Source organism: Ranitomeya variabilis, chromosome 2, assembly GCF_051348905.1.
Source record: "Ranitomeya variabilis isolate aRanVar5 chromosome 2, aRanVar5.hap1, whole genome shotgun sequence".
NCBI classification, from domain to species: Eukaryota; Metazoa; Chordata; class Amphibia; order Anura; family Dendrobatidae; genus Ranitomeya; species Ranitomeya variabilis.
Genome location: NC_135233.1, coordinates 453255244 through 453268219, shown reverse-complemented (window position 1 = coordinate 453268219; position 12976 = coordinate 453255244). Strand labels below are relative to the sequence as shown.

The window sequence follows — 12976 nt, the reverse complement described above, 5'->3', positions numbered from 1 at the left end:
TTATACATAAACTGGGAGCGTAAGAGAATATTACAGCATCTGATTTTTTATATACAACGTTTCAGCTCAACCAGAGCCTTTGTCACGTAATTGCTTGTTCCAGCGACATTATACACAGGAGCTTTGTATATAGTATACAGTGTATATAGTGTCAGTGTACAGGTAATACACTGACTCACTAGTGATGTCTCTAGCTGAAGTCCTTCATCTTTGCTTTTCATTTTCATCCAGCACAGACTGCCATCACTTCTTCCAGCCAGGACTCGTCTCTGCATAAAATAACACAGTTACCTAGAGCACAGCTTCCAGACCACATTCCCCACTTTTTCCCTTTCTTCTACACCATGTTCCAAATTATTATGCAAATTATATTTTTCTCGGATTTTCCTAAATGGTCGGTGCAAATGACAGTCAGTCTAATAAAAGTCATCACCCGAGTATACATCGAATGTTATTGGAGAAACCTCCCAATGATAACAGTATAATCTCCACAATGAATAAAAACTCAAAATGCACTGTTCCAAATTATTACGCACAGTAGAATTTCTAAACATTTGATCTGTTTTAAAGAACTGAAAATGCTCATTTGTGGAATTTGCAGCATTAGGAGGTCACATTCACTGAACAAAAAAGCTATTTAACTCCAAAACATCCTAACAGGCCAAGTCACATGTTACCATAGGAACCTTTCTTTGTTATCACCTTCACAATTCTCGCCTCCATTGAACTTGTGAGTATTTGGAGAGTTTCTGCTTGTATTTCTTCCCTCCCAGAGCTGCTGTTTTGATGTGAACGGCCTCCCACCCTCATAGATCTTTTGCTCGATGATACTCCAAAGGTTCTGTATAGGGTTGAGGTCAGGGGAAGATCGTGGCAATACCATGAGTTTATCTCCTTTTATGCCCATAGCAGCCAATGACTCAGAGATATTCTTTGCAGCATGAGATGGGGCATTGTCAGCATGAAGATGATTTTGCTCCTGAAGGCACGTTTCTGCTTTTTATACCATGGAAGAAAGTTGTCAGTCAGAAACTCTATATACTTTGCCGAGGTCATTTTCACACCTTCAGGAACCTTAAAGGGCCCTAACAGCTGTTTCCCCATGATTCCAGCCCAAAACATGACTCCTCCATCTCCTTGCTGACGTTGCAGCCTTGTTGGGACATGGTGGCCATCCACCACTCCATCCATCTGGACCACCCAGTGTTGCTCGACACTCATCAGTAAACAAGACTGTTTGGAAATTAGTCTTCATGTATGTCTGGGCCCACTGCAACCGTTTCTGCTTGTGAACACTGTTTAGGGGTGGCCGAATAGTAGGTTTATGCACCACAGCAAGCCTTTGAAGGATCCTACACCTTGAGGTTTGAGGGACTCCAGAGGCACCAGCAGCTAGCTTCAAATAACTGTTTGCTGCTTTGTAATGGTATTTTGGCAGCTGCTCTCTTAATCCAATGAATTTGTCTGGCAGAAAACTTCCTCATTATGCCTTTATCTGCATGAACCCCGTCTGTGCTCTGTTTCAGTCACAAATCTCTTCACAGTATGATGATCACTCTTAAGTTTTTGTGAAATATCTACTGTTTTCATACTTTGACCAAGGCATTGCACTATTTAATGCTTTTCAGCAGCAGAGAGATCCTTTTTATTTCCCATATTGCTTGAAACCTGTGGTCTGCTTTATAATGTGGAACATCATTTTTAAGTAGTTTTTCTTTAATTAGAATCACCTGGAAAACTAATGATCACATGTGTTTAAGATTGATTTCAGAGATCCATTGAGCCCTGAGACACAATACCATCCACGAGTTTATTTGAAAAACAAAACAATTAAATCTTTATGACACTTAAATCCAATTTGAATACTAATTTGGAACATGGTGTACACTAGACATCTGAATACAGAGGTGCACCCACAAACAATATATAATGGGTTATTATGCAACCTCATAGATTGTAAGCTTGCGAGCAGGGCCCTCATTCCTTTTGGTATCTGTTGATCTATGTGTTTACTGTTATGCTTAATGTCCATTGTCTGTACAAGTCCCCTCTAAAATGCAAAGTGTTGGCACTATAAAAATAAAATTATCATAATTATTATTAACCGACCATTTCAAATATAATTTATAATCCACCACTGTGCACCCACTAACTATAAATAGCCACTTTCCCCATTTAATATATAAATTAATTAGCACCTGTACTCTTTCCCCCAATTCATTACCAGTCACTTCATCCTCAACGCCCCCCACTATGTACCTACCACTCTAACCCTAACTCCGATTCATTATAGTTACATGCCCCTCCCGCCCCAATTCATTGTCATGTCTCTCACCCTCTATTCATTATCAACTGCTCTACCCCACATTCAATACATCATTTACTCCCCCACCCTTAAAATTCATTATTTGTTCTTCCCCTAGATCATCATTTGCTCTCCCCACCCCCTCTTCAATTGATCATTTGCTCTCCCCACCCCCACCTTCAATTAAATTGCTGTCCCCTGTCCCTCACACTGAATTATCATTTTGCAGTCCCTCCACTTTAATTTGAAGTCCCCTTACTTCATTCATTGCAGTCCCCTATCACCCCCTCACTTCATCTGCAGTGCCCCTTCATCATTTGCAGCCCCCTATCCCCCTTCCATTTCATCATGAGCAGTCCCACATCAGACACACTTCATCATGTGCAGTCCTGCAGTCCCCTTCTCCCACTTCATCATGTGCAGTCCCCTTACCCCCCGACTTCATCATGTGCAGTCCCCTTACCCCCCACTTCATCAAGTGCAGTCACCCTTACCCCCACTTCATGTGCAGTCCACCTTACACTCCACTTTATCATGTGCAGTCCCCATTACCCCCCACTTCATGTGCAGATCACCTTACCCCCCACTTCATCATGTGCAGTCCCCTTTAACGCCCAATTCATCATGTGCAGTCCCCCTTACCCCCCACTTCATCATGTGCAGTCCCCCTTACCCCCCACTTCATGGGCAGCCCTACTCCCCCTTCATCATGCGCAATCCCCCTTACCCCCACATCATCATGTGCTGCCCCATTCCATCATGTACAGCCCCACTCTCCCCACTTCATCATGTGCAGTCTCCTTTATCCACTAAACTATCATGTGCAGCCCCACTCCCCCTTCATCATGTGCAGCCCCATTCCATCATGTACAGCCCCACTCAACCTTTATCATGTGCAGCCCCACTTACCCCCTCACTCCATCATGTGCAGCCTCCTTACACCCCCCACTTCATAACTTGCAGTTACCCACCATTAAATTTATTTTATAAAGAAAACAAAAAATTTCTTCATACTTACCTCACCAGTCGCTCCCCTGCAGTGCCTCTCTGCTTCTAGCATCCGGGTCATGTTGGCATGTGCGTGAGAACACCATCGCGCATGCCCAACACCTAACCTGGAAGTATAGAGAACATGAAGGGAGCAGTAGCTGCGCAGCCATCAAGGTGACAGCCAAGCATAGCTCCTGGCCCCAGCGCAGACGTGTGCGCTAACTGTGATGCGGCTGTGTCTGCTGCCAGCCACGTCACAGTACAGCAGACATGGCTGTGCACAATTTGCTGTGTGGCTGTAGCCACCACCAGGCAGCCGGCCCTGAACAGCTGCTGGGGGAGCGGCCCGGGGGGCATTTGCCTCTTTGCCACCTGGGCCAGTCAGCCCCTGGGGTGAGGACAAGGTACACTCAGGAAACTACGGAGCAACTGGATGGATGAAGTAAAGTTAGCAAGGAAATAAGCAGGTTAGCACGGTGATCACCGGAGGTGTAGTACCCCAACCAAAGTCTTGAAACACAATCTAAAGACACAGCTGTGTGTCAATGGACCTTAACTAGGTCTAGGGAGATGATGTCAAAGATTCATGCCGGGCAACCTGCAAAACTCAACATGTAGCACAACAGAGGGGGGTGGACAGAGGAGAAGGGAGCAGAGACCGGGATACCCGGGACAGGCGTGTTACATTTACTGTATACATTTTAAGGAAATAAAGTTAGATGCATGTTTACTCCACATGTAGAATGGTGTAAAATGGCCTTTCTTACTTCTTCTAGACCTAGAGTTACATAGGAAAACCTGTGATCCTTGTAAGCCACAAGAATTACCACGTTAGCCCTTCCTCAGTAGTTCAATCATTCATGTTAGTCTTGGGTTCCTGGCCGTGCATGCAAGGCAGGAGGAGTAATCAATTGTCCTTGGTCATTCCCATGTCCTACTTAATAACTTATTTTTCTTTCTATTTCCCTCATCTTTACACTTCATTAAAGCTCTACTTTAGAAGACATTATCCAATCTAATGTTCTCCTCCCGAGCCCATGCCTCTTTCATTCCACCCTCTCTCTGATTTTATTCTTGTACTAGAGGTCATTAACTCTTAAGTTCAATCATGTATTCTTCCGCCTTTCTCATCTTGCTGCTGTCTTTTATTTTTTCTTTCTGTCTGATTTTTTTGTTTCTTTTTTTTTTATGTGTGCATTTTCTTCCCCTGATTTTCTTCTCCCACCACCTCCCCCCTTTTTTCCCTCCTTGCAAAATTAGAGCTCGTTATCATTTTTTAATTAAAGGCGAGCTTCTCTTCCCTCTCTTTCCTACATCACTGTGCTCACGACGGGGGCCACTAATTAACTGGGGAGAATTCTATTAGGTAGGGAGGTTAGCAAAAACTATTATGCCGAAACGGGAAAGAAGTAACAATTCCGTCGGCTTTTGTGTAGATGAATACAACTTTGTGGGTTTAAGATAAACCTTTTTAGAATGGAATGGCTGGCTGTTTGTTTTTTATAAATCAGCAATGTGTATGACTACAGTGCTTGGATGTAGATAGAACATAAATGGCATTACTATAGCAACTGTGGTTATTGATCTATGGCTGTATTCTTGCGTTCCATTAATCTGTCCCAGTCTGATAGTCTTAGTTTTGGTAAAATGAGCTCTTAAAGCTCATACTGCTGTTTAGGTGATAAACATAGAACACATTCATCTAACCTTGTCAGCTCCCTTATTAAGACACTACAAAAAAAACACTAAAACCAATTTCTTGATTATTGTAAACAAACATAAGCCGGGAGCCGTATGCTAACATAATGGCTTCTTTTAACGTCTGGCATCACACGACACTGCAGAAGTGGGACTGCAGGACATTGTCGTGTATGATTGTAGAATGATAATATCCGCCTGACTGCAGACTCACCCTGTAATACGTTATACTATGTAGCATCCTCGCGTAGTGCCTCCACTTCTGTAGGACATGCAATGTTAATTTGTATTCACCCACTCACTTGTATTCAGTGCATAATCTCTATGGGGCTTTGTAACATCTGTTTACAGCGATTTCCACAGCTGGATGGAGCCTTGGATGCGTAGGTGGAGGCAAAACCCGATGTTGCTTGCTGAAGGGGCAATGTACATGTGCAGGTCTCAAGTAGTTGGATGGGGGAAGGGTACAAATCTGAGATCTATTTGCTATTGCTTGACACAAATCGATACTATAAGCAAAGTGTGGACCCCATCCTCGTGGGCTACCGGTTCTCTGGGCAAAATCAATTTTTTTTAGCAAACCTCTGATGCTTCCCTCGGGGCTTATTTTTACTCAATATTGTTGAAATGGGATGAAATAGATGACAAAATACTAATTTGAGGGAAAATACTACCTGCTTTAGACTAGGGTTGAGTGACTGTTTTTCTATCACCCGAGAAAATCGGACAGATTTTGCTTATCACACTCTGATCAGACTCTCAGAATTTGATCAGAGTGTGGCCCGATTTTCTCAGAGCTGGAAAAAAAAAAAGTTTCTCCCACCTTTTCTATATTGTCAGCCTATGAAAATAGGACCGCACTTGAATGTCATCCAAGTACGATCCGATTTTTTTCTATGGACCCATAAAGTTGAACAGGCGAGTGTCATCCGGTTCTCGTAGGCAAATCGTGCATATTGCGATATTTTTTCCCCCTACCGACTCAGTCCCAAGAAAAAATCAGACATGTGCACGGCCCCATAGAATAAGATGGGGACAAGTGCTATCCGTCAAAATGACAGACAGCACTTGTCCAAATGTTATGGTGGTGTGCACGAGCCGACCACTGATGGAGCGATTTCAATAGTCTCTCCACTACAATGTTTCACAGTACAAATGTGACCATCATGGTCTTAATATAAATAAAACATATACTCTGCTAATGCACAAGCACCATTCTTCCGCACTGGTGGCAGGTGGGGTCTTTCATTGGTCTACTTGCTTCCTCTTCCATCAAATGACTGCTTCAGCTACTCATTAACTGCAGTGTTGGCGTTCCATCAAATCCAGAAGAGAGAGCTATGTGATGTGTTTAGTTACGACTGAAGCCAACAACTTATGTTATGACTGCAGCCAACCACGGACATCTCTTGCCAAGAAAGGACGCAAAAAGACTGGTGAGGGATACAGAAATGGTGTGGAGGAACACTGGTGGTCCGGTAGGTGACTATCTGTCGACAGGGGCAACTAATTAACTGGGGAGAATTCTATTAGGTAGGGAGGTTAGCAAAATCTATTATGCCGAAAGAGGAAAAAAGTAACAATTCCACCTTGGATCCATGTGTCCACCCCTATTAAAAAATTATAAAAATTATTTTGGGTCTTCTGGATATAATCTATTCATGTCAACTTTTCTAGAACACCCATGAGACTTCCACAAAAAAAGAAAACATCCCAGACTATCGGAGAAGTTGGCAAATCTCCTGTACACAGCTAAAACCACCTCCAGGAAAGCCAATCTCCCTTGCACAGCTAAAGTTTCTAGAAATTTTCTTGAGCATAACAATAATAATGGAAAATGAATGAAGGAATAGGCTTAAAGGGAGAAAATTGGTCTGGTAGACAAAGATGCCAAAATATTTTGCACCCAGCAGCCAGTCACATACCAGATGCTAATTCCTGAAAGTTGGCCAGTATGGTATAATTTTGCCTCCGTCTACAGAATTTGGAACAAAGACCCAATATCTGTTGTGTATCGGCCAAACATCCGCTCATATTTTACAGTACGTGTGATATGAATATATTTTCATTAGTAAAATGTGCCCATTTCAGCATAGAACATAAATATTTATATCATAATATTAAAATATTTCTTCTCCTGATACCAGATATTCATGTTAGGAGGAAGAGTAGCAGTCACCGGAGAGTTCATAATTAGATTTGCTGCAAAATGAATGTTTGTCAAACGATAGGGCCATGATGCTTTATTTCCTGATTTCCTCACTGCTGGTGGTTGCTAAGACATCCATTTTATTAGGATTAAGGATTTAGATGAATTAAGCAAATGGAGTGTCATGAAGGCTTGTATCTCTGTACAGAAGCACGAGGATTTTCAGTAAAAGTGGTAGTTGTGGGGCTTACAAGATGTTCAAAGAAGATTGCTAAAACTGAGCCATTATTCAAGGGAGATTTGTGGTTGTCTAGCTGAACACCATGAGCATAATCATACTGCACCTCCACTGGGCTGTACATGGAGGACTGTGCGTCCCATAACATGTGCACAATGGGAACCATTCCTGGTACTGGTTCATGTCAATATCTATCTTGTTGATATGCTTACAAAAGAAGCTTGGGATCTCTTTTAATATTTCCAAATGTGAAGCAACCTGACTGATGTCCTTTTCTTCATAGTCCTCATATCATCCATCTTCTCTATCTCTATGCTGTGTAATCCTTTAATCCTTGCCTAGGCAATAGTCATTATTCAATTAAGAATATGAATTCTTGCAATTTGCTATGAGCAAATTTTGCAAAATGGCGGCTAGTTGAGGCCAGTCGATCATTACCAGTCATGTTCCATCCTTTAATTGCTCATCTAACAGGAGGGTCAGCTGGCCCTAAGGCTACATTAATCTTTTTTGATTTCCAAACGTGAAGGTCTCTGTGGACTTGAATACCTTTTTTCATGTGTTCTATAACCGTTATCTTCTCTGTATGGTTTCTATACCTTTGTCCATTAGAAGGCAAGAGTCATTCAATTGACATTTGGGATTTCTCCATGAATTCCTTGGAATTTAGTCACACTGCACCTCCACCGGGACTGACATGAGGTAGAGTGTACACCACAGCAGAAATCCATCTTGGCAACAGAGCAGGAGGGTGATTGTTGGTGCTTTAGAGCCAAAAAAGGACTTGTGGCCCTAAAGCTGCATGCTTCTTTTCTTATTTCCAAATGTGAAGGTTTCTATGGAGAATTATGGGTCAACCTTATTTAGACCTCTTTGTCTCAGGCCCCATAGTAGCTGTCTTGTCTGTCTCTATAGAATGTACACCTCTGATCCTAGCCTAGGCAAATGCCAAAATTCGTTGAGCTTTGTAGTTTCCCCCCTAAATACATCCAGGATAATCACGTGGCATCTCCACTGGGGCGGACAGAGTAGAGTCTGCATCATAGCAGGTGCAAAATTGGAACCATTCCTAGTACCAGAGGCGTAACTGCAATTAGTGCATGGGTTTCAATCGCACCCAGGTCCTGGAGGCTAAGGAGCCAAAGAAATCCCTTTGGCCTATATGAAAAGACCAATACTATTAAAGTTTTGCAATAATTGGAGCTTCCGTTAAAGATTTTGCATTGGGGCACATGAACTTCAAGTTAAGTAACTGCCTAGTACTTCTTCATGCCACAATCCATCCCGTTAACAGAACAGTAGGAAGCTTGTTTGTTTTCCAACAAAAGACACCCTTGGACTAATTGTTTCTTGATTCGGACCCATCAATAGAGCTGCCTCTATTCAACCATGCCTAAGCAACATGCCTTTGTGGTCCTTAATAAACACACTGCATGGTTTCGAGATGTCTCTTATTGAAAATATTACTGGAATTATTCCTCACGGACTACAGTAATGCGATGTAGAATAAAGAACTTTGCTATACTTGTTACTAGCGGAGATGGCCGCTATTCTATAAAAGCAGGAACAGCAGAAAGCACAACCAGAGACTTGTCCTATTATCACCCTCGTATTGTTGTTCATTATTGGCCAATTGTGACTTATTGTAATTTGTTTTACTTTATAGAGGACGGCATAGGAAATCTTGAAATGTGATAGTTCCTCTCCTGTTATGACTCATGAATGCTCCTTATAATTGTTCCAGTAATTCAGCGTCTAAGATCAACCATTGTAAAAAAAAAAATAACAAAATCTCACAAATTAAGAATAAAAGGCAACCCCGTATCGCTATGTCACTTTTTGAAAGCATTTAGGTTGAGTGGGTAATAGTATAATGTTCAGACTGGAACAGCATGCATTTGTGAAGTTTACACAAAGGCAAAGTGATTCCCGGCTTCGGATGAAAGCCGTGCAAGAAACGACTGATAAGTTTACTTAAGAAAGAAAAACCACGTATACAGTAATGAATGGTCTAATTTCTATCTATGCAGCTCTGTAGATGTAAAGGCTCCTTTTAAAAGGAGTTTTCCAGGCTTTAATAATCATGATTAGAGATGGTGCAAATAGTTTCGCAGGACTTGGTCCAGCAGACAGGTCCGTAATCTGTGGTTGCTGGACAGAACCAACCTCCTACCTCCCAGCATCCATTGCTCTTCTTTTGATTAGCCGGCCTGGTGCAACATTATCTTTTGCAACATGATCCACATATGATGTCACGCAGGTTGTGTAATCAAAAGAATAGCCATGGATGGTGTCAGGTAGGAGGCTTTTCTTAGGGCTCCTGTCCAGCGACCAAAGATCATTGATGTAGCCGATAGACCAGATACTGTGAATCCAATCGCATCAACTCTAGTGAAGACCAATCCTTATAATTGGTCATCGATATCATATTAGTGAGGGATCTTTCTTCCGGCACTCACATCGATCAACTGACTAGAAGCTGACACCGCACTGGGCACTACGTTGTGGTCTTGGATGGTGCTGCAGCTTTCTTTGTCATCCATATGAATAGGAAAAAACTGCTGGACCATTTACGGTCACTACACAATGTATTCTGCTATGCCAGTTCTGGTGCATTGCCATTTTTCAAGTCAGCTTATCCTTAGGAATGTCGGGAGTCCGATCTCCACCAAATTAATTTTAAGGTCTCATGCAGATGACCGTATTTTTGGTCTGAGTGCAATCTGACAAAGGATCGCACTCGGACCAATGTTATTCTTTGGGGCCGTGCACATGTCTGACTTTTTCCTCGAATCGAGCCTATCCAAGGGAAAAATTGCTGCATGCATGATTTGCATCTGATATGCGGATCGCACTAGGACATGCAAGTCAATGAGTCCGTGGAAAAAAATTGGACCTCACTCAGATTACAACCGAGTACGGTCTGATTTTCCCAGACAGATGGAATGGAGAAGATGGAGACTTTTTTTCCCCATATTCTCATATAAGAAAATCGTGTCATAATCTGGCCATACTTTGATCAATCACTTATCAGAGTTTGATCAACATAATTGGACAGATTCTCTCAGAAAATACTTTTGTGTGACTCTAACTTAATGATAGAATAATCAATATTATAGTTCCAGAAAATGCCTTTAAAGTTACATCTAGGGATAAGCAATTTGAGTTATGCTGCTATGGTCTAGTGTTTAGTCCTCCTCAACAGCCAGTCTTTACTTTTGCATCCTATATACCCAGACCGACATCCTTGATGCCTTTGGCACATACTATCATGCCATACACGAGGATGAAAGAAAATATGGTCATGTGACCCTAGCCTAATGATGGATCATCACTATTGACGTTTCAGAAAATGTCTTTAAAGTTACATCTAGGGATGAGCTATTTGAGTAATGCTGCTCTGGTCTAGTGTCTAGCCGAGTCCTCCTCGATAGCCTGTCTTCACTTCTACACTCAACATTCCCGAACCGGCATTCTTCATGCCTTTGGCACTTTCTTTTATGATGCCGAATGAGGTCTAGTCACTAAGTAAGAATGGGTACTAACGAGTAGAGTTGAGTGAATTTGTTCGGATTCGGTTCCGAACACGATCGGCTGAGAATGTTGTTCTTGTAATATTCAATGAACACAGCCGAACGTCATTAGTCAATAGAAGTAGAAATTACCGAATATGTTTGGAACAGAACATCAAACATACATTGGACACGAATAGGGTACAGATATGGCACGAATATGGCAAAGTCAGATTCGGCGACCGATTCTGAACAAATTTGCTCAACTCGCATTTTCTGGCCTTTTACTTTTATTGTATTCATCCTTATCTTATCCTCATCCTTATCATCCTTATCACTGAAGCTCCTGCAACCCTCAACCTATTGTCTCCTTCCCGACCATCCTGTAGAATGTAAGCCCGTAAGGGCAGGGTCCTCGCCCCTCTGTATCAGTCTGTAATTGTTAGTTTGCTTACTGTAAGTGATATCTGTAATTTGTATGTAACCCCTTCTCATGTAAAGCACCATCAAATCAATTGTGCTATATAAATAAATAATAATAATAATCTTTAAGGATATGAGCCTTGTCTTTACAGAAGTTCATTGTTCTTACCTCTCAATAGGTACATTTTGTTAAGTGATTTATGTTTCTTCCTTTATGACTATATTACACATTGTATTCTTTTCCCAGCACATTGACAATGAATTATTAATTATGGCTCAGTAATGGATGTACCTTCAGCTTCTCTCCTCTTCTCTTTTAGCTGGTACCACATATATATTTGGAAAAGGGGGAGCACTGATAACATACACTTGGCCTCCAAATGATCGGCCAAGTACAAGAGCTGATCGGCTTGCAGTTGGCTTCACCACACAGCAGAAGGATGCAGTCTTACTTCGAGTGGACAGTGCTTCTGGTTTGGGAGACTACTTGCAACTTCACATAGTAAGAAAATATTATTTTTCATATATTGATAATGTTACTGCTTTTACCATGTATTGACTGTCTCTCTCTCTCACTGTACTGCCCATTTTAAATGGTCACTGTTGTCCTAAAAATCTTTGCAAAAATCAAGAGTGCAAACATCTATAAGAAACCTTTTGCAATATGTCTTTTCAGAAAAATTTGTTTTTTTCTCCATTTATGAGCTACTTCTTTCCATGCTACCTCCTGAACTCATCAAACCACTTTAAAAACAGCTCAAATCTACTTAGTTAAAGTCTTCAAGTCATTGAGGTGTCAGGTTACACCTCCTACTATAATCCATGGAGAGGGGGAGTTGGAAGGAGGAGTGAGAAGCACACCGCGCAGTGAGAGACAAAGCATGCACAGGCAGATTATGCTGCAGCTTCTAGCAAAATTTACTTTACTTCAGTGCTGGATTCACATCCACACAGCGCAGTACTGTTCTATAACGTCTTCCGTTCTGCTGCTGCTTCTGTTTATATGCTATAGAGACAGAAGTTCAAGAATCCATTTCTGTGTGTGCTGCGTATAGGAGACATAATAGCACCTGGTATCCACACAATAGCTCAGAGAGAACTGAAACGAAAAAAGAGCCTATAGAGGAGAAACCTAATCAAAAATGTAGAATTTGAGTCATATAATGATGTTATCATTCATGCAAGTTCCGAAAAGCTAGCTGTAATGACAGATACAATTTCTTTCAGTTCTTTGTTTAATTTATTGGATGCCATGACTGAAGTGAAAAAGGAAACATATTGTAAATGGGAATATTATGGATGAGGGGGAGAGAAGGTGACAAATGGTAAATTATCATCTAGATGACAACTATCTGGGACCAAAAATGACACTGACAACCATTACTGCCTTGAGGACTAAGAGAGCTTGTCCCATCCCTGTCCCGATCTTCCATTAACATGCAGCTTAAAATATCTAAATATGCATATTTACTGTGGGGCGGATCAGCCACCGTCAGATAACTGCTGACATTTCTGTAATATGTACGGTATAGCTGGCTTAAGACACAACTAACCAAATATAAGCGGTTATAAAAGATAGTGATAGCTGGAAGATTCTTAAAAAAAAAAAATCCTTTAATATTATTAATATTATTTCCCCATGAGCAGATGTATCTATGAAT

At 41.5% G+C, this 12976-nt stretch overlaps 1 protein-coding gene across 24 annotated transcripts in view; it reads left to right on the top strand.

The window, feature by feature from the left end:
• NRXN2 (neurexin 2) overlaps positions 1-12976 on the top strand; it is an 845479-nt gene that overhangs the window by 647920 nt on the left and 184583 nt on the right. For all 24 annotated transcript variants that reach the window (XM_077287299.1, XM_077287320.1, XM_077287316.1 and 21 more), the window contains one exon: positions 11636-11817. In XM_077287299.1, the coding sequence (XP_077143414.1) occupies positions 11636-11817 (182 nt within the window). The remainder of the gene's footprint in view (positions 1-11635; positions 11818-12976) is intronic.